General features: G+C 29.9%; 2 protein-coding genes and 1 pseudogene across 2 annotated transcripts; 2 read left to right on the forward strand and 1 right to left on the reverse strand.

Annotated features, from left to right (window-relative positions):
* The first annotated feature begins 1,368 nt into the window (after window positions 1-1,368).
* LOC114381569 (monocopper oxidase-like protein SKU5) lies at window positions 1,369-3,833 on the forward strand. The gene is made up of 6 exons (XM_028340839.1): window positions 1,369-1,446; window positions 1,674-1,689; window positions 2,242-2,602; window positions 2,816-3,395; window positions 3,473-3,552; window positions 3,661-3,833. The coding sequence occupies exons 1-4, from the start codon at window positions 1,369-1,371 to the stop codon at window positions 3,219-3,221; spliced, it is 861 nt and encodes a 286-aa protein (XP_028196640.1). The 3' UTR covers window positions 3,222-3,395; window positions 3,473-3,552; window positions 3,661-3,833.
* Window positions 3,834-8,468: 4,635 nt separating this feature from the next.
* Window positions 8,469-9,688, reverse strand: LOC114381127 (annotated as a pseudogene).
* A 9,519-nt stretch (window positions 9,689-19,207) lies between these two features.
* Window positions 19,208-21,364, forward strand: LOC114382545 (rust resistance kinase Lr10-like). Its single transcript, XM_028342046.1, has 2 exons — window positions 19,208-20,021; window positions 20,130-21,364. The coding sequence occupies exons 1-2, from the start codon at window positions 19,271-19,273 to the stop codon at window positions 21,221-21,223; spliced, it is 1,845 nt and encodes a 614-aa protein (XP_028197847.1). The 5' UTR covers window positions 19,208-19,270; the 3' UTR covers window positions 21,224-21,364.
* Window positions 21,365-22,974: the final 1,610 nt, after the last annotated feature.

The following is a 22,974-nucleotide window of genomic DNA, read 5'->3' on the forward strand; positions in this document are numbered from 1 at the left end:
TACTTGACTGTGAAGTACTGCTTTTTGCTTGAATAGCATTTTCGCTTTATATTTTGGGCAGATGCTCTATTTCTGTTGGTAAATTACTTTTTGAATTTTGTTTTACAATATATCAGGGCTAAACATTTGGTTCTTTTCTAGTCATTTCATTTGAGTGTGACAAAAACAAATTTCTCTAATATATTACTATTAGTTCCCTATAATTCTAATGTATATGTGTTATGTGATTTGCTTGAGAATATTTATCATATATTACTGATTGTTTTGTGTCCTACAAACAATCAGGTGGTATGGTTTTGTTCAATGCGGAAAAGGCCTGATGTTCATATCCAAACTGCCATTAACAAGTTAAGTAATATATTTAAATTCGTTCAACATTTATTTTACATCGAAACATACATTGTGATGTTATATATATGCAAATGATATTAATCTTCCAATTCAGTGCATTTAAGGCATTACAGACGATTGATGACAGCAAAGTTCCTCAAACTACACCCTAGTGGATTGAAGTTAAGGTTAGTCCCAATTCAAACCATGTTTGCAAATGAAAATGTTCTTAAACTTGTTCATACAAACATTCAATTATTTTTCTCATTTCATGTAGAGTCACGTTCAACGAGGAGGCTATGAGTGTGGGTATTATGTGATGCATTGGATGTGGAACATAATTATTGGGGAGTTGAAGACTGATTGGAGTCAGGTAAATTGTCTATTCCCAAAACATTGACGACAAATGCTCATATTTTCTTCTTTTTATGTGGAAATGATTATTTGTTTGTTTCTCACAATGTGTAGTGGTTCGGTGATGGCACGCCACTAAACACGGAGACAATCACAAGATTACGTCAAAAATGGGCTGAATATTTTTTTAAACTTAGAACCATCAATTGTAAAAATCAGTAATTAGATGACATGCGGACATGCAGTTTGTGTTTTTGATGTATTTGTTTTAAGTTTTATAAACAGTTTTTGTGCTGTAATGATTAGTATTTGGCAATGAAAATATAAATAGTCTTCAAAGTCCTGCGAATCTTAATGTTATATAGGTCTGTCACCATGTTTTTCATTTTTGTTTTTCCCATGCACAGTGTAAAAGAAATAGAAGTTACAAACAGGTTTGTTGTCCTTGGCATTTCTCATCATGGTTTAGTTTTTTCACCTCAGCAGTCTTCTTTCCAAGATACACTTGATCTACTCTTTCTTTGTAGTAGGTACCTATTGATGATTTTGAAGGAATTATTGATGAAGGAGTTGCCAAAGTTGTTACTGGTTTGGCTCTTTTGGTCTGATAGAAAATCATCCATTGAAAAGGTGAATAATTTATTTGGTAATTTGTAGACTTAGTACAGGAATAAGCCTCTCATAATGTTGTTCTGTTGGGCCACCAAGATAGTTGATGAGCCTCCTAAGACTGATCTTCAGTTCTGGAAGAATTTGTTCCCTGTAAGTGACTCACTTTTGTTTGTTTTCGCAGGATAAATTTGATAGGAGAAAATGAAAGCATGCTAGTGCTGATATATTCCTTGATTGTCACATTTCCGCTGACTTCAATTTAAAGCCTGTGTCCACTGATCAACCGGTGGGGATTATAAATGCCTTTGATATATTCATCTTTTTATTTGTTTGAGTCATGCATTGTTGACTAATTTCATTGCTTATATGATTGGCAGGTAATTACAATCAATGGCATGTTCCCCGGACCCCTTATAAATGCAACAACAAATGATAATATTCATGTCAATGTTTTCAATGATTTAGATGATCCCTTGCTGTTTACATGGTATTTATTATTTAATACGTGCTCCTCTCTTTCTTTCCCACTTATAATAATATTAATGGCCTTGGACAAATACTCAATAGTTTTACTATTTGGTGAGGCATTAGAAAGCCACACCTAATGGTTTCTATACAAAAGGAGGAACAAGTCTGTTATTTTCTATTCCACTTGATGTAACAACCCTTTGCTATGCCTGAATTTATAGCAGCTGCCAAGGGTGCTTTTTGGTATACATTATCTCACATCTCATTTGATATGAGATAGGTATTTTTTGATGTATATTGCAAATGTATTTCTTGTACTTATCTGCTTTCTCTATACTTATAATATACTTCCTTTGCCTTTGAAAAAAAAAATATTTTCATTATTTTGTATTGATTCAGTTTTAGGAGTAGCACTAAACTTACACTCTATAGACATGGTGTCAATTAATTTAATTCCTTTATGGTAATGTCTCACAGGCAAGACATATTTGCTTAGGATATCAAACGTAGGGACAGCATGGAGCTTCAATTTCAGGATTCAAAATCATCAATTGGTTTTGGTTGAAACTAAAGGTTCTTATGTCAATCAAATAGAGTTGGAGTCTCTTGATGTTCATGTAGGCCAATCCTACTCAGTTCTTGTCACAGCAAACCAAAATGCTGCTGATTACTACATAGTAGCCTCTCCTAAACTGAGTAATGCCACAAATAATAACACTCTTGTTGGTGTTGCTGTGCTTCATTATGACAACTCTACCACACCGGCTAATGGGTCTCTTCCAAGTGGTCCAGATCCATTTGATCTGCAATTCTCCATCAACCAAGCAAAATCCATTAGGTAATTGCATTTCACAAAATGGTGCTCTGTATGCCAAAGAAGAGTTTTTCCAATTTTCTTTCTTTGCTTGCTTAATGTCAACATACTATAAAGTGAGCAATATTAATAATGCCTCTAAACAGTTTTGAGCAGCTATGAAAATTAAATCTGACTTTGAGTTCACATTTAGAACATACGCAAAGCATTCACATTGTGGGTTTATTTGAATTGAAGGTGGAACCTCACCACTGGAGCTGCAAGGCCTAATCCCCAGGGAATGTTCCATGTAACAAATGTGACAATAATTGAAACTTTCATTCTAAATGCATCAACAACAACTATTGATGGGTTATCTCGCTACTCTGTCAACAATGTGTCTTTCTTGATCCTAGATACACCACTGAAACTAGCTGATTTCTTTTCCAATAGAACTGGTGTATATGAACTTGATGCTTTTTCTAAGAACACTTCAAATGCTAACGCCGTGCGTGGAGTTTTCGTAGCTAGTGCATTACATAAAGGTTGGACTGAGATAGTGCTAGAAAACAATTTAGACATCATTGATACTTGGCATTTGGATGTATATAGCTTCTTTGTTGTTGGGTATAATGTGAGGTTAACCTTTAGACATACTCTTTAAGTTTCTACTCCACATTTTTTCATTGCTTGTGTTGTACTAAGCCTCTGTTTTGTGCTATTTGGTTGAAGTTTCCGGGATAGAAGATATGAATATAAAGGTCTCAATAAGGTTTGGAAGGGAAAACTGTCATAGGCCAAGGCTAGTGGAAATTCTATAAAGATCCAGGAAGCACAGGTATGGATGATATTTGTTATGGTTCTTCCACAATTTATTGTGACAGGATTTCATTTTAATTATTATTTCATGATTAGGATATGGTTGTGCTTTATGATTCATTGCAACTTGCTCACAAGTGTATACTTAATTCCTTTTATGGATATGTCATGCGCAAGTGAGTATATTGATCTCTATAGTTTCTTGATGTTTCCTCATTGGACTTTATTTAGTTACATATGCTATTTTTCTTGAGTCATCCCGTGCATTCATTTTTAACTTACAGGGGTGCAAGATGGTACTCCATGGAAATGGCTGGAGTAGTGACATATACTGGTGCAAAAATCATTCAGAATGCTCGCTTGCTAGTAGAGAAAATAGGAAAACCACTTGAACTAGACACTGATGGTATCTGGTGTGCACTACCTGGATCTTTTCCAGAAAATTTCACTTTTAAAACAAGGTATGCTCTGTTCATATATGATGACACTACATGTATTGAAATTTTAATTGATTGTTTTTATTTTAGTGACAACAGCTTGAACTCTGGGTATTCTAATATGATCATTTTTTAATTTGTTCATATTATGAAGAAATTATGGAAATTGATGACTTTCAAATGGGACATTAATGTGGTTGCCTAATTGTTTATTAGGATAATTGGATTGGATATTCTTGCATCATTCCTCCTACATTTAGTGTAACTTCAGTTGTTGACTGTAGGCAATATATTGGGTTGGATCCTACCTACTTTTTACCCTGTTTCTTCAAAATTGTTATTGCTAGAAATTATAAATGATTATCATATTTAATGGATTTCAGAGACCCAAAGAAGCAGTTTACAATCTCATACCCATGTGTTATTCTTAATGTTGATGTGGCAATAAATAACTCAAATGATCAATACCAGGTCAGCTTTTAATTTTATCTGTAAAAGATTTATTTAATTCACAATAGATGCAGATTCTTCTGCTTTGGTGTTTTGCAGTTGGTGCTTTGCTGTTACTTTTGATTACTACATTCTTTCTATTTTAATTTTCTGACAGACACTCACAGATCCAATCAGGAAAATGTATACAACTCGCAGTGAATGCTTTATCGAATTTTAGGTGAAGAGCTCTATGTGAGGGTTTATGATGTTGATCCCAACCCTGCCAAGGAGAAGCCTCCTCCACAGAATCTCCTTCTATGTGGTTAGTCATGTTAAAACCTCCAAGTTTCTTCTACTTGGCTGTCCCCTTTTTCTCCTTTACAAACTTTCACTATTGACTTAACTTCTTGTCTGGTAAATTCATACCTTCGTATAGACGTTTTAGCCACTCTGATTATATGGTTGTGGAAATGAGCAAAGGGTATTTGGAAATTACCTTGGCATAAAGTTTATTATAATCATTGGATGTCTTAATCATTTACTAAGTTGCTTTTGAACATGTATATTACTATACTTGTATGTATCTTTAATTGCTGAAGAATCAATGTTAGCTAGACTTTATCAAAGTAATTGAAGCAAGTAACAAAGATCCAAAGTCTACCTTGATCACTATACATATAGTACATTCTTAATTTGATCCTTTTACAGATAGTACATTCTTAATTTAGTTCCTATCTATTTAGCGTATTCTTAATATGAATTGTTGTTATCTTGTCTCATAAGTTTCAAATTTTTTTGTGATTTTAAATTTCAGTTTAAAATCTATAAATACAAATTTGAGAATTTTTAAATATGTTTCTTGTTGTGTTTTTTTGTTTTTTCAGCTTTTCTTTCAGTATGATGTAAGAGATAAAATCATCCATCCTGTCAAAGCCGAGGTACATCGTTCTCTTAATTTTTCTGAAAAATAATTATTTAATTTAAGATTTTCTATTACGAATTATAATAACTTTATATCCTAAAATTATAATAACTTGTTTTTTGTATGAAATTGTCTTAACAATTTTTTTTTGTTATAGTCTTGTAATTAATATATATATATATATATATATATATATATATATATTGATTTATAAAATTAATATTTAAATGATAGATTAAATATAAATAATTTGTGAACCTCTTATTAATCTATCCTTTAAATATTAATTTTATAAATAAATTTTATTATTAATATTAATTACAATGCTAACATATATTATTTTTAATTATTTTTATTTTTTCTGATGACTTATCATTCAGGAAAAATAAAAATAATTAAAAATAAAATGCAAACAAAGACGGTGTTTACGTAAGCAACGTCTTTAAAAGTTCACAAACAAAGACGGTGCTTACGCCAGCAACGTCTTTGAAAGTTCGCAAACAAAGACGTTGCTTTCGTAAGCAACGTCTTTGAAAGTTCACAAACAAAGATGGTGTTTACGTAAGCAACGTCTTTGAAAGTTCACAAACAAAGACGTTGCTTATGTAAGCACCGTCTTCGTTTGCGAACTTTCAAAGACGTTGCTGGCATAAGCACCGTCTTTGTTTGTGAACTTTCAAAGACGTTGCTTACGTAAGCACCGTCTTTGAAAGTGGATCCCTTTCGACAACGTAGAATTTTGACCCGTCGTTGAAGGATTTTATTTTCCACGACGTTGGATACAACGACGGTCGTCCACTGTCATTGTATCCTGCTTTCCACCGTCTTAGAATCGCGTTTTTGCAGTAGTGAATTATCATATCTGTTTTTTGAACAATTGTAAGTACAAAGACTTATCTATTGTCAATAATAAATTATTCGTTAAAGACAACACTCATTATGTTTCCTTTTCCTCCAAATTCAATTTCCTCAAGGAGTCTTGCATTCTTGTATCAAACATGATCCTAAAGTGAGATTGTAAAACTTATACATACCAGAGCTTTAAATAAAGATGAATAATTTGTGGCAGTCATAATAAGCCATCATAAATACATTTATGGTGGTTTCTTCTAATTCCTAGAAAAAACCGTCAACAAATACATTTTTTTACGTGCTTCCTAAATCCACCCACTTAATTCCTATCTCTCAAGCTTCATTCATCCAGGTCAAACCATTCAAAAACTTACTATTCACTCCTAAAACAAGGTTTTCACCTATGTAATTATAATCATATATATACAAACATCACAGACCATCACGTTATAATTAATTAATTACATATATTTAAATTAAATTAAATTATTCTTGTAATCTAATTAAAACCACTTAACTAGACATTACAAAAAACCTAAAGTTACTATAATAATTTATTTTAACTAATAAATATAGATAGATAGTAAAGATTAATATAGTACATAGGAGTCTTTTTTTTATTCATTAATTCGGTTTTTATAATATGCTTTGTATCCAATGTTAATTAAAAAAATTAAAAGGAATTTATTTAATATAGTTAGCTAAATTTATTAATTTTTTTAAAAAAATAAATTTATTAAATTTATGAATAGTTACTTTTATTTAATAACATTCATGATTTTTTTAATCATGTTGAGGTTTTAAATATCTTTATGAATTAATATTTCCATAGAATATTATATATATATATATATTCAAAATTTTATTAGAAATATTTTTAAAAAATTGTATATTCAATATCATTAATGCGTGTAATTAAATTCTTTTTTCAATATAATCAAGTATGTTAAATTTGATTATGTCTAATTAACAACTTTGTATGAATCTGATTTCGTAATATATATTATAAACTTAATTTTAATTTTTGAAATTACAAAATTAATATATTAATGTAACCAATTTAACAATTCATTTTTTACTTCATTAAACACAATTAGCTTTATATATTATTAAATTAATTTAAAATTGATAAACAATATCTTGTTAGATTTGTTTGAATTAAATCAAAATTAGTTAAATAATATTTGATTCGACTTAAAGTTCATTATATGACATGGCAAAAGTAGTTAGATGTCAATAAATAAATACATGAATTATCGATAGGTGTGGGTTATTTATAATCTACACCAAAGTAATTCCCAAATATTAAATTTCTTAACACTATTATAGAACCCATTGATGTACATATGAGAGCCCTACTTTTAGTTAATTGAACTAATTTTATAATTATTCAGGAAAATCGGATGAAAATTTTCAAAATTCTAATTCTTAGGGCTACATTTGTCATACTGAGTACTATTTAGTTTCAATTTTTAATATTTTGTCTGGACTGGGGCCTAAGAAATAGGCATGGCACCCGTGCGGGGGCGGGGTGTACTTCCCCGCTTCCTGTCCCCGAGCCTTACCCTACTCCCCGTCCCCGTCCCCACTTCCCGTGCTGAGGGTATTTTTTGTCACGTCCCCGTCTCCGTTCCACGGCTCCCCACGGGGACCCCGTTTTACATTAAAAATGTCAAGAATTACAAAAAAATATAATTTTTTTTTGTTTTATCTCAATTTTTCAACAATAATAAATTTAAGGTTTAATTCTAAGTTTAAAACATGACTAAAAATATCAAAATAAATCAATAATAATAGTAATAAAATCAAGAAAGTATAAAAGCATCTAAGAAATATCCAAGTACACATTAATGTTAAAATATTACACAATAAAAATAATAAAACTAGCATAACATTATAAGTCTTCATACAATAAATTAACATCATCATACTGAATCAAGTCTTCATACTTCCATCCAAGTGCACTGAAACATCTTCAACATCAAACCTACACAATGAAACATGTAAATATGTGTTTAGAAAATATAAAAAAGTCATGAATTAATATAATAAAATTTTCATACCGTTAGCGTTGTTGTGTTTGCATCATCTTTGTGACTTGTGAAATATTACTTATATATATGATAATTTTATCTTGTATTTTTTTTTTACTAATTTTATTCTCTGTTGTGTCTGCATCGTCTTTGTATTTTCTATATCTCATAATTACTAATTATCATTAATTTCATAAATTTTTTGATTGTTTGCCCATTTTTACCGTGTAAGCCTACATTAGTAGCTTATAACACAATCCTAGCTTTGGTAGAATTATATGCTAAAAACTTACAACACATACACATTCAAGTATAATCAGTTTATATCATGATTACATATCAGGGAACTTTGAACAAAGTCTTAAATTTTGGTAACCCATTTTTTTTTACTTTGAAAGATAAAACAATAGGAAATCTTTTAGATAAAATAAATATTACAGATGAACAAATGTTCAAGACAATAAGGTGGATACAAATACATAACTACTGTGCATTATCAAATAGCATCCTCTACCAAAGGATTAGTCACAATTTCCTTGGAATAACTAGAAGAAATAATGAAGTCTGTTGACATTGTTTGACTAGAGTAGATGCTTTGATCATTTTCCATTGTCTCATGTGGATATAGAGAAGGCTTTGGAGGTATTTTCAGACTTTCAATGTCTCCTTCAAGCATTTCCACTACTTTGTTCATTGAGGGGTGATCGCTTGGTTTCAATTATATACACCAAAGTGAAACAATGATCATCTTTTTTGCTATTTTATTTTCCTCCTCTGTGACACCTTCCATTTCTATATCTGTCTCTTTTCCAAGTTGATTATAAATCCAAAAGAGAAAGTAAAGTTGACTTGAATGATCTGCATGGGAATTTAGGTTCTTCCTCTTACTTGTCATCTCTATCAAAAGCATCCCAAAGCTATAAACATCAACCTTGTGGGATATTCCTCCAATATTTTTATAAAATAATTCTGGAGCCATATACCCAATTGTCCCTCTTGCCGCTGTCATAGTCACAATGCTATTATCTATTGGATATAGTTTTGCCAATCCAAAGTCAGAGACCTTTGGGGTGAATGTTTCATCAAGAAGGATGTTATGGGGTTTGATATCAAAATGCAAAATTTGCATCTCGCACCCATGATGGAGATAAGCAATCCCACGAGCTACTCCAATTGCTATATTAAATATTTCGTCATATGTTAAATGTGTACTTCCATCTTTGGTAAAAATAAATTTGTCAAGAGATCCATTGGGCATGAATTCATAAACAAGGGCACGTTTTGAGCCTTCAGCACAATATCCAATTGGTTGTACTACATTTTGATGATGTATTCTTCCAATTGTTGCAATTTCACTAATAAAGTCTTGGCCGTTACCTTTTGCTTTATGTAGCATTTTAATTGCCACAAAAGGTCCACTACGCAACTTTCCCTTGAATACAAAGCCATAGCCTCCTTCCCCCAATTTGTCTTTGAAACCTCTAGCCATCTTCTTAATTTCTTTGTATGAGTATCCAATAGGCATCAAGTTATTTTGTTCCAGATAATTTTCAATATTTTCATATATTGACAAATGCCTTTTTCTCCATTTGTATATCAAAATCACAATAGACAATGTCATCCCAAACAAAAACTTGCCTGCCAAGAATGGTTGAATGTAGTGTCCAAAGGTAATAAATATTGAATCATACGTATCATATTTATGTTCAAGTTCTGGGTTTGGTCCTCTTATAATTTCAGACAATCCAGTAAATTAATATCACAAATGTGACTATTATGTTATAACGGATGATAAATGAAAAAAAAAAGACTATCATACAACCTATATGCACAATATGTTAATATATTAGAAGATTCTTTATTATTGGAGGAGTCAAAGTAACAAAGTGGTAAGTACCATCATATAATCAATAGTAATAATAATGTCAAGCTATTATCACATACTAACTCTAGTGAAATGTTTTGCATGGTTAATGTGTAGCATATAAAAACAGAGGAACTCACCTATTATGACAGCATTAAAAGCTTCTGAAAAAAAAAGTTACTCGAGTGAATAGTGTGATAAAGAATCATTTGATTACAATGTTAATGTGAGATGCAATAAGTAAGGTATTTGTTAAAGTAGGATATCAATTTAATTAGTTCTTAAAATTGATATTATCCATCAAATTTGCAAATATCAACCAATTTAGTTGTTGAGGATTTTGCATATATCGGTCAGTTTCGTTACTAATATTAAGTTGCATCAAGGACCAAATTGATTAGTGGTTATCAATTTCTTTTCTTATAGAAAGGAGAAAAATAAATAGTTACTGCCAAATCTAGCTAGGGATCAATTTGATGTTTAACTTATATTGTTGAATTATGTTATATTATACTAAGAAATCATATAAGTCATTGTTTCAAATGCAAAGCCAATGGTTCTATTCGTCTGTATGTATTAAATAACTTGCACGTACATATACGTACATTTAAGAAGGATGATTGATGGATTAGTAGTAAGGTTTAACAGTAATGCATGCAATGAGAATGCAAATAAAATAATTGACAAATGATGATTAACAACTAAAAGGAAGAAATTTTTTTTGAATGGCATAAAATTATATTATTTAATTTTTTTTTACATTTATATATAATTTTTATAATAAATATTTTTTTGTTTTAATTTCTTAAGATACTTATTAACAACCCAAAGTAATTTTATACAATCAATCAAATCAACCAATAAAAAAGTATTCTTGATATAACTTTTGATATAATTATTATAAAAACTTCAATATATTTTGAGTCCTTATAAAACAAAAATTTAAGGTTATAAAATCCTTACCTTCTGCATATGATAGCAGCTTGGACCATATCCCTATTGACAAAAAAAAAAAATCAATTTCGGATTTCATCACAACGAGACAGAGAAGACTATTAGCATATATGTCAAAGTTTATACCCATTATCAGTTTAAAAACTTTTATTCAAAAAAAAAATTATTTAATCCTTGGGTTCATATAGACACAGGTAAAAAAAATAAAACTAATAAATCAATTTTTTGTTTAAAAACTGATCTCATTAATAGGATGAATAAAAAATATAAATTAAAATTTAAATACAGACTTTTGAAACCTTGTTTTACCAAATGCAAAAATATATATGGTTTAACAGATTAAGGATGGTTCTATTGATGATTTGTAAATATATAATTATTTACAATGTTAATTGAAGAAATATAATTGGATATTGACCGAGTGCACAAAGATTTTTTTTTTTTAAAGTGTACGAGAATTCACATTTAATATATTGGTTGGATGTTCCAAATGAGTGAGTAAAATGGCAATTGTCAAAGCAAGGAATAAAATAAACATTGTTATGTTTAAGGTTTAAACAAATATTTCAAATTTTTCAAATGATCACAAGAAACTCATAGGGTCTGTTTGGATGCACTATTGTAAAAGATCTTATAGAGAAAGACCTTATCCAAGAAGCTCTTATATGAAAAATTACTTTTACATAAGTTAATTTGATGTTTGGATGATAAACTCTTAAGTGCTTATTTAAATTAATATGGTGTTTGGATGAAATTGTAGAAGATCTTTTGCATAATTAAAATTACCAAAAAGGATATTATATGCTTTGACATTATTAAAACTAATAATTAAATACTTAAACATTATCATATAATTATTAAATGCCTTAAATAATTAAATATTATTAAAAATAATAAAAATTATTTTCTTCTTCTATTTCATTTATAAAAATATTTTAACTTTATCATTATATTTAAAATATTGTTATATATTTTCTAGAAATTTTGATTAAAAAAGTGTAGCATATATATATAACAAACATAACTTGCAAGGTTTGAATTTTGGACCAAAAAAGCAGCAAAGTAAAAGCAGGGTAGTGTCAACATATATATATATATATATATATATATATATATATATATATATATATATATATAAGTCTTAGGATTTTTGCATCCAAGGTTTTCTTGTAGTGGTATTCAATCACTGTGTTTGGAAATGAACATTTATCATGGCTTCTCTGGAAAATATCAGAATATAATATGCATGATTCTCCTTCCTTCTTGTGGAATATTATAATATGCTGTTTGTTTGCTTGGGGTGGTGTGGAATGTAGTGGCATGGAGTGATATGACATGGAATGAAATAAAAGTACCATACCATTGTTTGGATGTTCTATGATAGAATGTAATATAGATTCCATTCTATTGCTGAGAAATGTTAGAATGATAAATAATAAAACAGGAAAACTCACAGAACAACTTGAATCAGAGATATATTAGAGTAAGTAAGCCTTTGGAAGTTGAATCCTAGAACCAAGCCTCTGAAGTTGTGATGATATACAGAGATGAAGCAAAATAAAAACAAAAATGCATAACCATTCTGCTTTTTTTCTTTTCACAAGAACTTGATTGAGAGACATTTCACAAGCTTAATGAAACAAACAAAAGCATAACCCTAATCCATAACAATATTGAGAAGAAAAAGAAATTAATGAAGAACCTGTGATGCTAACAAAGGAAGAAGAAAAAATGACGAAGGATGATCGGAAGAGATGACAAAGGAGATCGGAAGCATGGGAGAAAAATTCCGAGGAAGGCACAGCACGGCAAGTTCTCAGGAACGAGAGGAAATTTTAGGGTTCAGAAAAATGAGGAGGGTATGCTTGTCATTTTGAAATTTTCTTGAGGACATTATTGTCCAAGTCTTATTTTGGGATCAGATTCCCGAAAAGAAGATTTGAGAAGCTGGGAATCTAAGCTTGAGAGGAAGATCTGCTGACAGCTTTTGCTTTTGTAAAAGTTAAATAAAAATAATAACCAAACACTCTTAAAAAATAAAAAAGATATTTTTTCAGTAGATAAGATCATAAAAGATCTTTTGGGTCACATCCAAACGGGCCCAATATATACTAACCAAATTAAATTGTAACAAACTAAACTAATAATTAACTTATAACTAATTAAACTAATCTTTAACTAACTTGAAACTAATTAAACTCATTTTTATCTCTAATAGTCTAAGAAGCACAAACGTGACACTTCAGCGGCGTGTCTCGCGTCGGACTCACACCGAACACACATGCGAGTACGACTCCGGTGCGACGCGGTGTCCGTTGTTTCCGCAGTCACCGGACACGGTTGGACAAAAGGACACATGTGATTGGACGCGGCCCAACAAGCCTCAACTATTTTTATTATTTATTTAAAAAATGCTTACCAAATACAAAAACGATTCTTCTTCGTCTTCTCCTTGCCGTTTCCCGCAAGCGAACCAAACGCCTCCATTGCTGCATGTCGTTGCCTCCGTTTTCCCGCGCAGGTAGGCCCTTGTTTCTTTTCTCATCTGCTCCCTATTTCTTTTCTCATATGCTCCTTGTTTCTTTTTTTGGTTTTTCTCGCTGTCGTTTCAAGTTTCTTCATAATGAACAAGCATTATTCTTGCTGCCGTGCTATTGTTTTTTGGTTTTTCTCGCTGCCGTGTTATTGTTGTTACTATGGATACAACAGTATAGGTATGACAGACCTTATTTATCGAAAGCAGGTATGGCAGGCCTTATTTTTTGGTTTTTCTCGTTGCCTTGTTATTGCCTTTTTGAAAGGTCACTAATGTTTTACACTTTTACTACTCTTTTAAGTATTTAATTTTTAAAAGGTTTTTTTATTCATTTTTTTAAAGCTTTTTATTTGTATTAGTAAAAAACTAGATGATTTCTCTTCTAATTAATACCAAACATTCCTTAAGTTGGTGGCATTTGGTTGATAAGCTAGTAGCTCTTGCATAGTTTTTTGGTTTAGAATTTAAATTACTGCCTACCTCTAATCATATCCTATTTTGAATAAAATTAAGTTACAACATGGCCAAAAAGACAACAACATTTATTAGAAATTACTTTTTGTATATAGCCGTGTTCATGTCCTACATTTTAGACATTATAGATGTACACGTGTCTAGATATTTTATAGCTAATAATTCTTCTGACATTTCTGTTAATTTTGAAGAGTTCTTCTGAGGGAGTATTAAGTCTTGGAAGGTTTTGATTAATATTAGAGGTGAACATTAACAGTGATAGCGAGACGTTAGGCTTTTTGAATTTTTGTGAAGAGGATGAGATTTGAAGGATGGAAGATGTGAAAGTTAATGAAACACGTAAGCGTCAAGAATTTGCATAAGCACCGAATCAGTTTTTGTTTTTATTTTTGTAAAGAAGCACCAAATCAATTATCCTATATGCAGCTAGTAGCACCGAATCAAATGCGCTAGGCATGTTTTGATTTTTCAAGTCTTGGAGGTGTGTTCTAGCTCATATATATATATATATATATATATATATATATATATATATATATATATATATATATATGGACCAACAATGTTCTTTCTTTTTTTTTTTTCTGAATTGGACGAATAGCTCTTCTCTCTGGGTCAAAAAAGACATTTATTTTGTTATAAATTATCTACATATATTTCATGCATAAACTTATAAGTCATGCACACATTTCCTTGAACAAACTTTAGTTATTGTCACATGTATCATTCATTTGTCTTTGGCTACACTTTTCTGTAGTATTATGTGTAGAAGGTAAAGGACAATGTAGATTTAGGAGAATTCCACACACTATATCCAAAAAGTCCAGCACACCTTTTTGGACCCGTGGAATAGAAAAATTCATTAAAGTCAGTGCCGACAGCTTAATGCAGGTTTAAATTTTAAAGAATTTGATAAGGTCAAGTTTGTATCGGTATATGTCTGAGTTTACTTTCTCTGTCATAATTGTGTGGGGGAGACAATGCTTGGAACTTCATATGCGTGCGTGCACGTACGGCACCTTGACCTTGACAGACTTTCATAAGGTCGAGTTTGTATAGGTATATTTCACCCTCTCTGTCATTAATTTTGTTTTACAAGTGATTATAAATAAATGAATATAATTATATAAAATTATTAATATACGATTAATGGTGTCACGAAATTATGGAACACCATATGTAGTTAATATATGTGCCAATATAATTTATTTTGTTTATAATTGATTAATAATGTGTTTGACATGAAATTTGCCTTGGGCCTCAAATAATTTAGACTCGGCCCTGCAAGCTAGATTCATCCATCACACCTCAAATTCATAGACTAAGGCCATGTGCATAAGAGAATAGGAAGATTTATTTGTATCCAAACCCCACTATGATGTGGGAGCAACCAGCCTTACATGACAACCAACTTCAAAGTCCTCTGCTATTAAGTCACCAGCAATAGTGTATATGTACCCTTTGGAGTGCCACTTGATGCAAGGATCAGTTTCCACATACTTTTCATTGTCAATCACTACATGGTTACAATTTAAGAAATTCTTAAATTTAATAAAGAGCGTTGAATTGGGATTTTTAATTATTTTTTAAAAATAATATTATTGTTTGATGATAGTTTTAGTAAAAATTAATACATATTTTTACAAATAAATTTAAACAATAGATACAAATTTTGTAAAAACACAATTTAAAAATAAATAAATTAAAACTCTCAATTTAAAGCATAAGAAAAACAAAAATATATAAGACACATAGATTTTTTTTTCAATCACGGAGACTACATCCCGTTCTTAATTGGTTGCATTTTAAATAATAACGATAATGAAACAGTAAAGATAATAAAAATAAGAGATAAATAAATATTGGTTAAACAAATTTTAAATTATTGTGCAACACTATACAATTCATTTACTTTGGATCACACGCATAAACACCCTCTTAATATCATTGAGTTACTCAAGGATGAAAAAGAAGGAATAAAGTGGGAAAAATTTGTTAAGGCAATTGATAGAGAATAAGAATTAAAGATAACGAAAAATTTAAATTATAGAGAGTAAAATAATATTCTTCTAAACTTCTATAGTATAATTATTTTAAATTGTTAAAGGGACCTCAATTGAAAACTTATGTGTATTGTAACTTTTTCCTTAAAATCATGTGCTGCTCATATAAGAATATAAATCTGGTTGCATTTGGTTTAATGTCATAGTATACTTATAAGTTAAAGTACATGATAATAGTTAGAGGAAAAATTAGAGTAAGAGTAGTTATACACATGAACATTAAGTCAAATTGTAGTTAGCTTGGGACATTTCTTTCATGTGACTTACATTTGAATATTAAGTTATTAACATTCCTTTAATTGTGCACCTTTAGGAAGTTGATATTTGAAAGGTAGTCTAGGTAATTGAGAGAAGAAATATATATATTAATTGTATGTACAAATATGTGAATTAGCTTGTGAGCGTGTTTTTGTAGCTTTGTATGTGAATGATTATATTAGTATATGTATATTTGTGTGTTTATTTAAGTATAATTGAAATGTTGCATTGTTTATTCGATAAATTGATAATTTTGAATTATATGATAGATACCTCTATCTAAGATGACATGTAATTATTATAGATACTTTCATCTGGGATAGGAGAGAAAGATTCTAGATATCTTCATCTATGATGAAAAAGATAGCAAAACACCGTTGCATATTGCATGAAATATGAATTCACGAACCCTTTGAGATTCAGACTGGTTCTAGGAATCAAAGAATTGAGTTTAATGATTCTAGAAATTACTAAGTTGTGTCTCTGTTATATTTATTTGAATGTGTTGATGTGTTATTGTTTATTTAAATATTTTATTTATTGTGAATATCATAAATTATGATTGTTTTAATCTGATTTTTATTGGAATATATAGATACATATATTTATATACATATATATGTATGTATATGTATATATATACATACATATATAATTTTATTTTAAATTTATTGCATATATAACTAATTTTTTGGATTATCATGTCTGCTAAGAACAATACTATTTACAAATACTTTAGGATTATTTTATTCATTAGAATTATCATTTCAATAAAAGTATTATTTTTACATCATGAAGTTGTTGGAACTGAAGAGACTTTTGAGGACTTAGTTATCTTTAAATATTTTTACATCGATTATTTCTAGATGTTCATATTTAAAAATAATGTTTTTATTTATATAAAAACTTAATTATTTGACTTTATTTGTTATATATAAAATATTTTTAGATTATCATAATTTTAAAATTTTATATTCTTTTAATATGAATTATTATTTTAATGATGGGTGTTACACAAGAAACCTTAATTTGGACTTGTAGCCTAGAAAAAGTCACTAAAGTTTGTACCGTGAAACTTAATGAAGTTTTAAGTTTCGAAGAATTTGACAAGGTTGTCTTGTATTATATATGTCTAAGTCGAATGGTTTGATAAGGTTGTCTTGTATTATATAAAGCATAATGTTAATAGAAACACTATATTGAATAGTCCAACACACCTTAATTTGGAATTGTGGTCTAAATGTCACCAAGGTTGGTGCCCTGAAGCATAATGCAGGTTTAAGTTTCGAAGAATCTGACAAGACTGTCTTTTGTATCATTAATTGTTATTATTGTTTTGAGGAGAGGACTTAAACACGTTTAGTTGACCCTGATAGAGTTAAATGAAATTGAAGAAACTATAGGTTATTTTAATTCGGTCAAATACGTTTTTAGTCTTTTGTTAAATTTTAGATTTTGAGTCTCAGTCTCCTTTGAATTATTTATTCATTTTTAGACCTTTTTATATTTTTTTCTAATAATTAGTCACTAAGAGAGTGAAAATGACATAAAAGACAAAAATTTAATTTTGAATAAATTAATTATGATTTTTAAAAATAAATAAGAGTTTAAAATGAAGAATAAATTACTAAAATTCAAAATCTGAAATTCGATGTAGATTAACAACTTATTTAGCACTTTTATTATTAAAACTAAAATTGATAATTATTCAGAGCTTATTAGGTTGGAAATGTTGGATTACAATAATAACTTATTTATAAATTTCTGAAACTTTATTTTGATTTTTACACACAGAATATAGATAAAGTTGTTTTAGCTTAATCAGACTCCATAAGTTTCGTAAAAAATTCATAAGTTTCGTCTATAATAATTTTATTATTTTTTTATCATGATTACTTCCAATAAAAAAAATATAATCTATATAGAGGCAGTGAAGCTAAAATTTGTGCCGTGAAGCTTAATGCAGGTTTTTAAGTTTCGAAGAATTTGACAAGGTTGTATTATATATATGCAAAAGGTAAAGCGCATAACGTTAACAGAAGCAGTTCCACACACTATACTGAATAGTCCAACACACCTTAATTTGGACTTGTGGCCTAGATGTCACTAAGGTTGGTGCCGTGATTGCAGGTTTAAGTTTCGAAGAATCTTTGTTTTTTGTTATATATATCTTTTGTTATTAGTGTGAGGAGACAATGCTTAGGACTTAAATGCGCTTAATTGACCTTGAGAGTTAAATGAAATTGACGAAACCATATAGGTTATTTTAATTAGGTCAAATAAATTTTTAATCTTTTGTTAAATTTTAGATTTTGAGTCTTAGTCTCCTTTGAATTATTTATTCATTTTTAGACCTTTTTATATATTTTTTTCCAAATAATTAGTCGCTCAGAGAGTGAAAATGACATAAAAAAGACAGAAATTTAATTTTGAATAGATTAATTAAGATTATTAATAAAAATAAATAAGAGTTTAAAATAAAAAATAAATGACTAAAACGCAAAATCTGAAATTCGATGTTGATTAACAACTTATTTAACCCTTTTATTATTATAAAACTAAAATTGATAATTATTCAGAGCTTATAGGTTGGAATTGTTGGATTACAATAATATCATATTTATAAATTTCTGAAACTTTATTTTGACTTTTACATACAGAATATGGGCTTAGCTGTTTTAGCTTAATGAGAGTCTATATATTTCGTAAAAAATTCATGTCTCAACCATAATGATCTTATTATTTTTTATCATGATTACCTTTTGATAAAATATGCATATAATCTATAAAAAGGCATACTGAACAGGTAGATAAATGAATACTTATAATAATTAATATTTAAGATAGGGAGTGGGGACTTGAACTAAGGGACCTCATTTTTCCTTTTAAAAAATTGTGTGAAAAAACATGGACTTTGACTGAGAAATCGAGTTTTTCTCCCTTTCTATCTGGTTTCCGCACCTGATTGCAAAATCAAAAAATATAAATTAAAACTTTAAGCATAAGCTAAAAGATACACCGACGTGTAGTTTGTTAAAATCACATTTCTTTCCCCAACAAAAGAAAATAATGCTCCAAGAGAATTCCATATTGATCACACTGTTACAAATGCTACTTCTTATCAGAAATGGCAACGGTCAGAACGAGTGCAAGAAATTGTCTTGTGGGCCTGGCCAACCCCTTATTAGATTTCCCTTCCAACTGGTGAAGGGGATCAAAGATGAATGTGCTAATCCCGGGTTTTGTTTATATTGTACTGATAAAAAGGAAACCATGGTTGTGCTCTCTACAATAGAATTCCGTGTCTACACCATACACTACGAATCTAACTTCTTTATGTTGACGGACCCGGAAAATTGCCTTCCGAACAAGTTTCTACAAATCGACAATTTTTTTCTACAGCATAACCAACTTGAATTAGGATTATTTGGAGATGAAAGAACAAACAACTTGAGCTTCTTTAACTGTTCTTCAGTTGGGCTTAGACACCTCAGAAAACAGGTTTATGGTTCTGACTTTTCTAATCAACAAGATATGATCTCCTGTCCGATTTTCGTTTCTGAATCTTACGACAGCGTCCTCGGTTTGGATCTAACATCCTGTACCAAGATGTTCGACACCACTTCGCCAGTTACGGCATACGACCTGCAGTTGAATATTTTGATTATGAGATGGTCCATACCAAATTGTACAAAGTGCGAAGCAAAAGGCAAGAGATGTAAATGGAAGAACAACAGCAACACAGAAGCAGACATTGAATGTGTTGACTGCAAACGGAAAAGAATCCATGTTCCCCAATCTTTTATCTTCGCTACTACAGGTTAGACCAGACTCTTTCACACTACTTCATTGAATGTTATAGGTTCTGAAACTATTTTAGAGTTTGAATTAGCTAAAGGTTGTTCTTTATTTATATATTTTATTGTAGGATCAATTCTTTTGGGGCTGGTGGCCATTGTTATCTTTAAGATAGCACTCTATTTTAGACAGAAAGAAGAAGACCAAGCAAGAGTGGCCAAGTTTTTAGAGGATTACAGGGCAGAAAAGCCTGCAAGATTTACCTATGCTGATTTGAAAAGAATCACCGGTGGCTTTAAAGAAAAGTTAGGGGAAGGAGCTCACGGGGCTGTATTCAGAGGAAAACTTTCAAATGAGATTCTAGTGGCTGTGAAGATCCTCAATAATACAGAGGGAGAAGGGAAGGAGTTCATTAATGAAGTGGGAATCATGGGAAAAATTCATCACATCAACGTGGTTCGTTTGCTTGGCTTCTGTGCAGAAGGATTTCATCGTGCTCTTGTCTACAATTTGTTTCCAAACGGATCCTTACAACGATTTATAGTTCCACCGGACGACAAGGACCATTTCCTTGGCTGGGAGAAGCTGCAACAGATTGCTCTTGGTATAGCTAAAGGAATTGAGTATCTTCATGAAGGTTGTAATCAACCCATTATTCATTTTGACATCAATCCTCACAATGTTCTACTTGATGACAACTTCACTCCAAAAATTTCTGATTTTGGCTTAGCCAAATTGTGTTCCAAGAATCCTAGTTTGGTGTCCATGACAGCTGCAAGAGGAACCTTGGGATACATTGCACCTGAAGTTTTCTCCAAAAACTTTGGGAATGTGTCTTATAAGTCTGATATTTACAGTTATGGAATGTTATTGTTAGAAATGGTTGGAGGAAGAAAGAATGTAGCCATGTCTTCTGCTCAAGATTTCCATGTTTTGTATCCAGATTGGATCCATAACCTGATTGATGGAGATGTACATATCCATGTTGAGGATGAATGTGATATTAAAATTGCAAAGAAATTAGCAATTGTTGGACTTTGGTGCATTCAGTGGCAGCCAGTGAATCGTCCATCTATAAAATCTGTCATACAAATGCTAGAGACTGGAGGGGAAAGCCAGTTAAATGTGCCTCCTAATCCATTCCAATCAACCACTTCAACTATTACAGGTGGACACACTAGAGTTACAAGACGACCTTTGGAGTTAGAAGTTATTCAAGAATGATTTCTAGTGGGAGAAAATTAATAGTTTAATTTGTAGAAAAGTAATAGATGTATGTATTTTATGTAATATCATTAAATCCAACCATAGTGTTTAAGGGTACTTTTTCTACTAAGAAGGAAAGTTTTGGTGTGTTTGAATTAACTATATGAAAATAAATTAAACTATTCAACAATTATTATTTTAATTGATGGTACAAATTTTTTTAATATTTGGATATGTTTGGTGAAATGTGATTTTCAAATAATCTTTTTCATTTGAGTTATTTAAAATGATCGATTATCTTAAAAAAAATTGATAAATATATTACAATATATATATATATATTATTAAATATTTAGTAGTAATATATTATTAAATCTAAAACTTTAAAAAATAAATAATAAAAGGAAAATTTAAAATAATTAACAATTTCACACTTTTTCAAATATATAAAATAGGTATTAAATAATGACAAAATTATTTGTCATGGAGACAAACTAAAAAAAACGAACAATAAGAAAAGCTCTTTTAAGAAATGACTTTTAAATCTATAATATAGAAGTTGATCAAAATAAATTCATTTGACAAATATAAATGTGGTTTTAAAATAATCATTTTCATTTGAGTTATTTTAAAAAAAAAATCAGTTTTATATTTGGACATGTTTGGTGAAAATATATTTTTAAAATAACCTTATATCATTTGAATCATTTAAAAGAATTTCTTTTTTAAAAAATATTTGATAAAAAACATAGTTATATTGTAACTATATAAACAGTTTAAAAGTACGAAATTAAAGATAATTGTTGAAAAACATATTAAATAAAATTAAATTTAAAATGATTATTAATTAGATAATTTTTCAAAAGTATTATATAATGTTGAAATTATTTTTGTTGGACAAGTGATCTCAATAATTTAAGAGGGGGTGAATTAAGTCTTACAAAATCTTCCATTAACAAATTTTAACCTCCTTTTAAATGATATATGATGGACTGAGAATGCAGAAGAAGAATAAATAATCAATTTAACAATGTTTTTTTTTTTAAATGTGTAAGACAAAGTAAACCGCAATAAAATAATTGAGAGAAGGGAAGAGAGAAATGCAAACCCAATTTATACTGGTTCGACCACTTCCCGTGCCTACGTCCAATCCTCGAGCAACTCACTTGAGATTTTCCACTATCTCTGTAAACCCTTTACAGACTTTGAACACACCTTGAGATTCCTTACCCTTGTGTTCATGATTCTCCAAGAGACAACCCGTCTCTTGATTATATTTCTCACAATCCAAGAGACAATCATTCTCTTGATTATAACTGAGTTTATGATATGAATATAAAGATTTCTCTCTTTTATAGTAGATGATAAAAATTGAAGATCCTAGAGGAATGTCTCTCTTTTAGAGATAATAATACAAATTGAAGTTCCTAGATGAATTATCAATAGATTTGCAAGTGTTTGTCCAATAATTGTTGAGAGAGCATTTGACAATTAAGTTCTTTTAGAACATCTCTCTCTTGCTTTTCGAAGTCAGACACACATATATATTGGCCCATTGTGACTTTTCAAAATGATTTGAAGAGATGTGTTTTTTCAAAAAGCTTTTCTAAAAATTTCTCATTGGTAATTAATTACAGATTTCTAGTAATCGATTACAAAATTCAAATTTCAAAACTGTTTTTAAAAGCTAATTTGCAAACTTGTCTTCTGGTAATCGATTATACTACGTGGTAATTGATTACCAAAGCCTTTGATCTCTTGAAAAAAAT

Source organism: Glycine soja, chromosome 13, assembly GCF_004193775.1.
Source record: "Glycine soja cultivar W05 chromosome 13, ASM419377v2, whole genome shotgun sequence".
Classification (NCBI taxonomy): Eukaryota; Viridiplantae; Streptophyta; class Magnoliopsida; order Fabales; family Fabaceae; genus Glycine; species Glycine soja.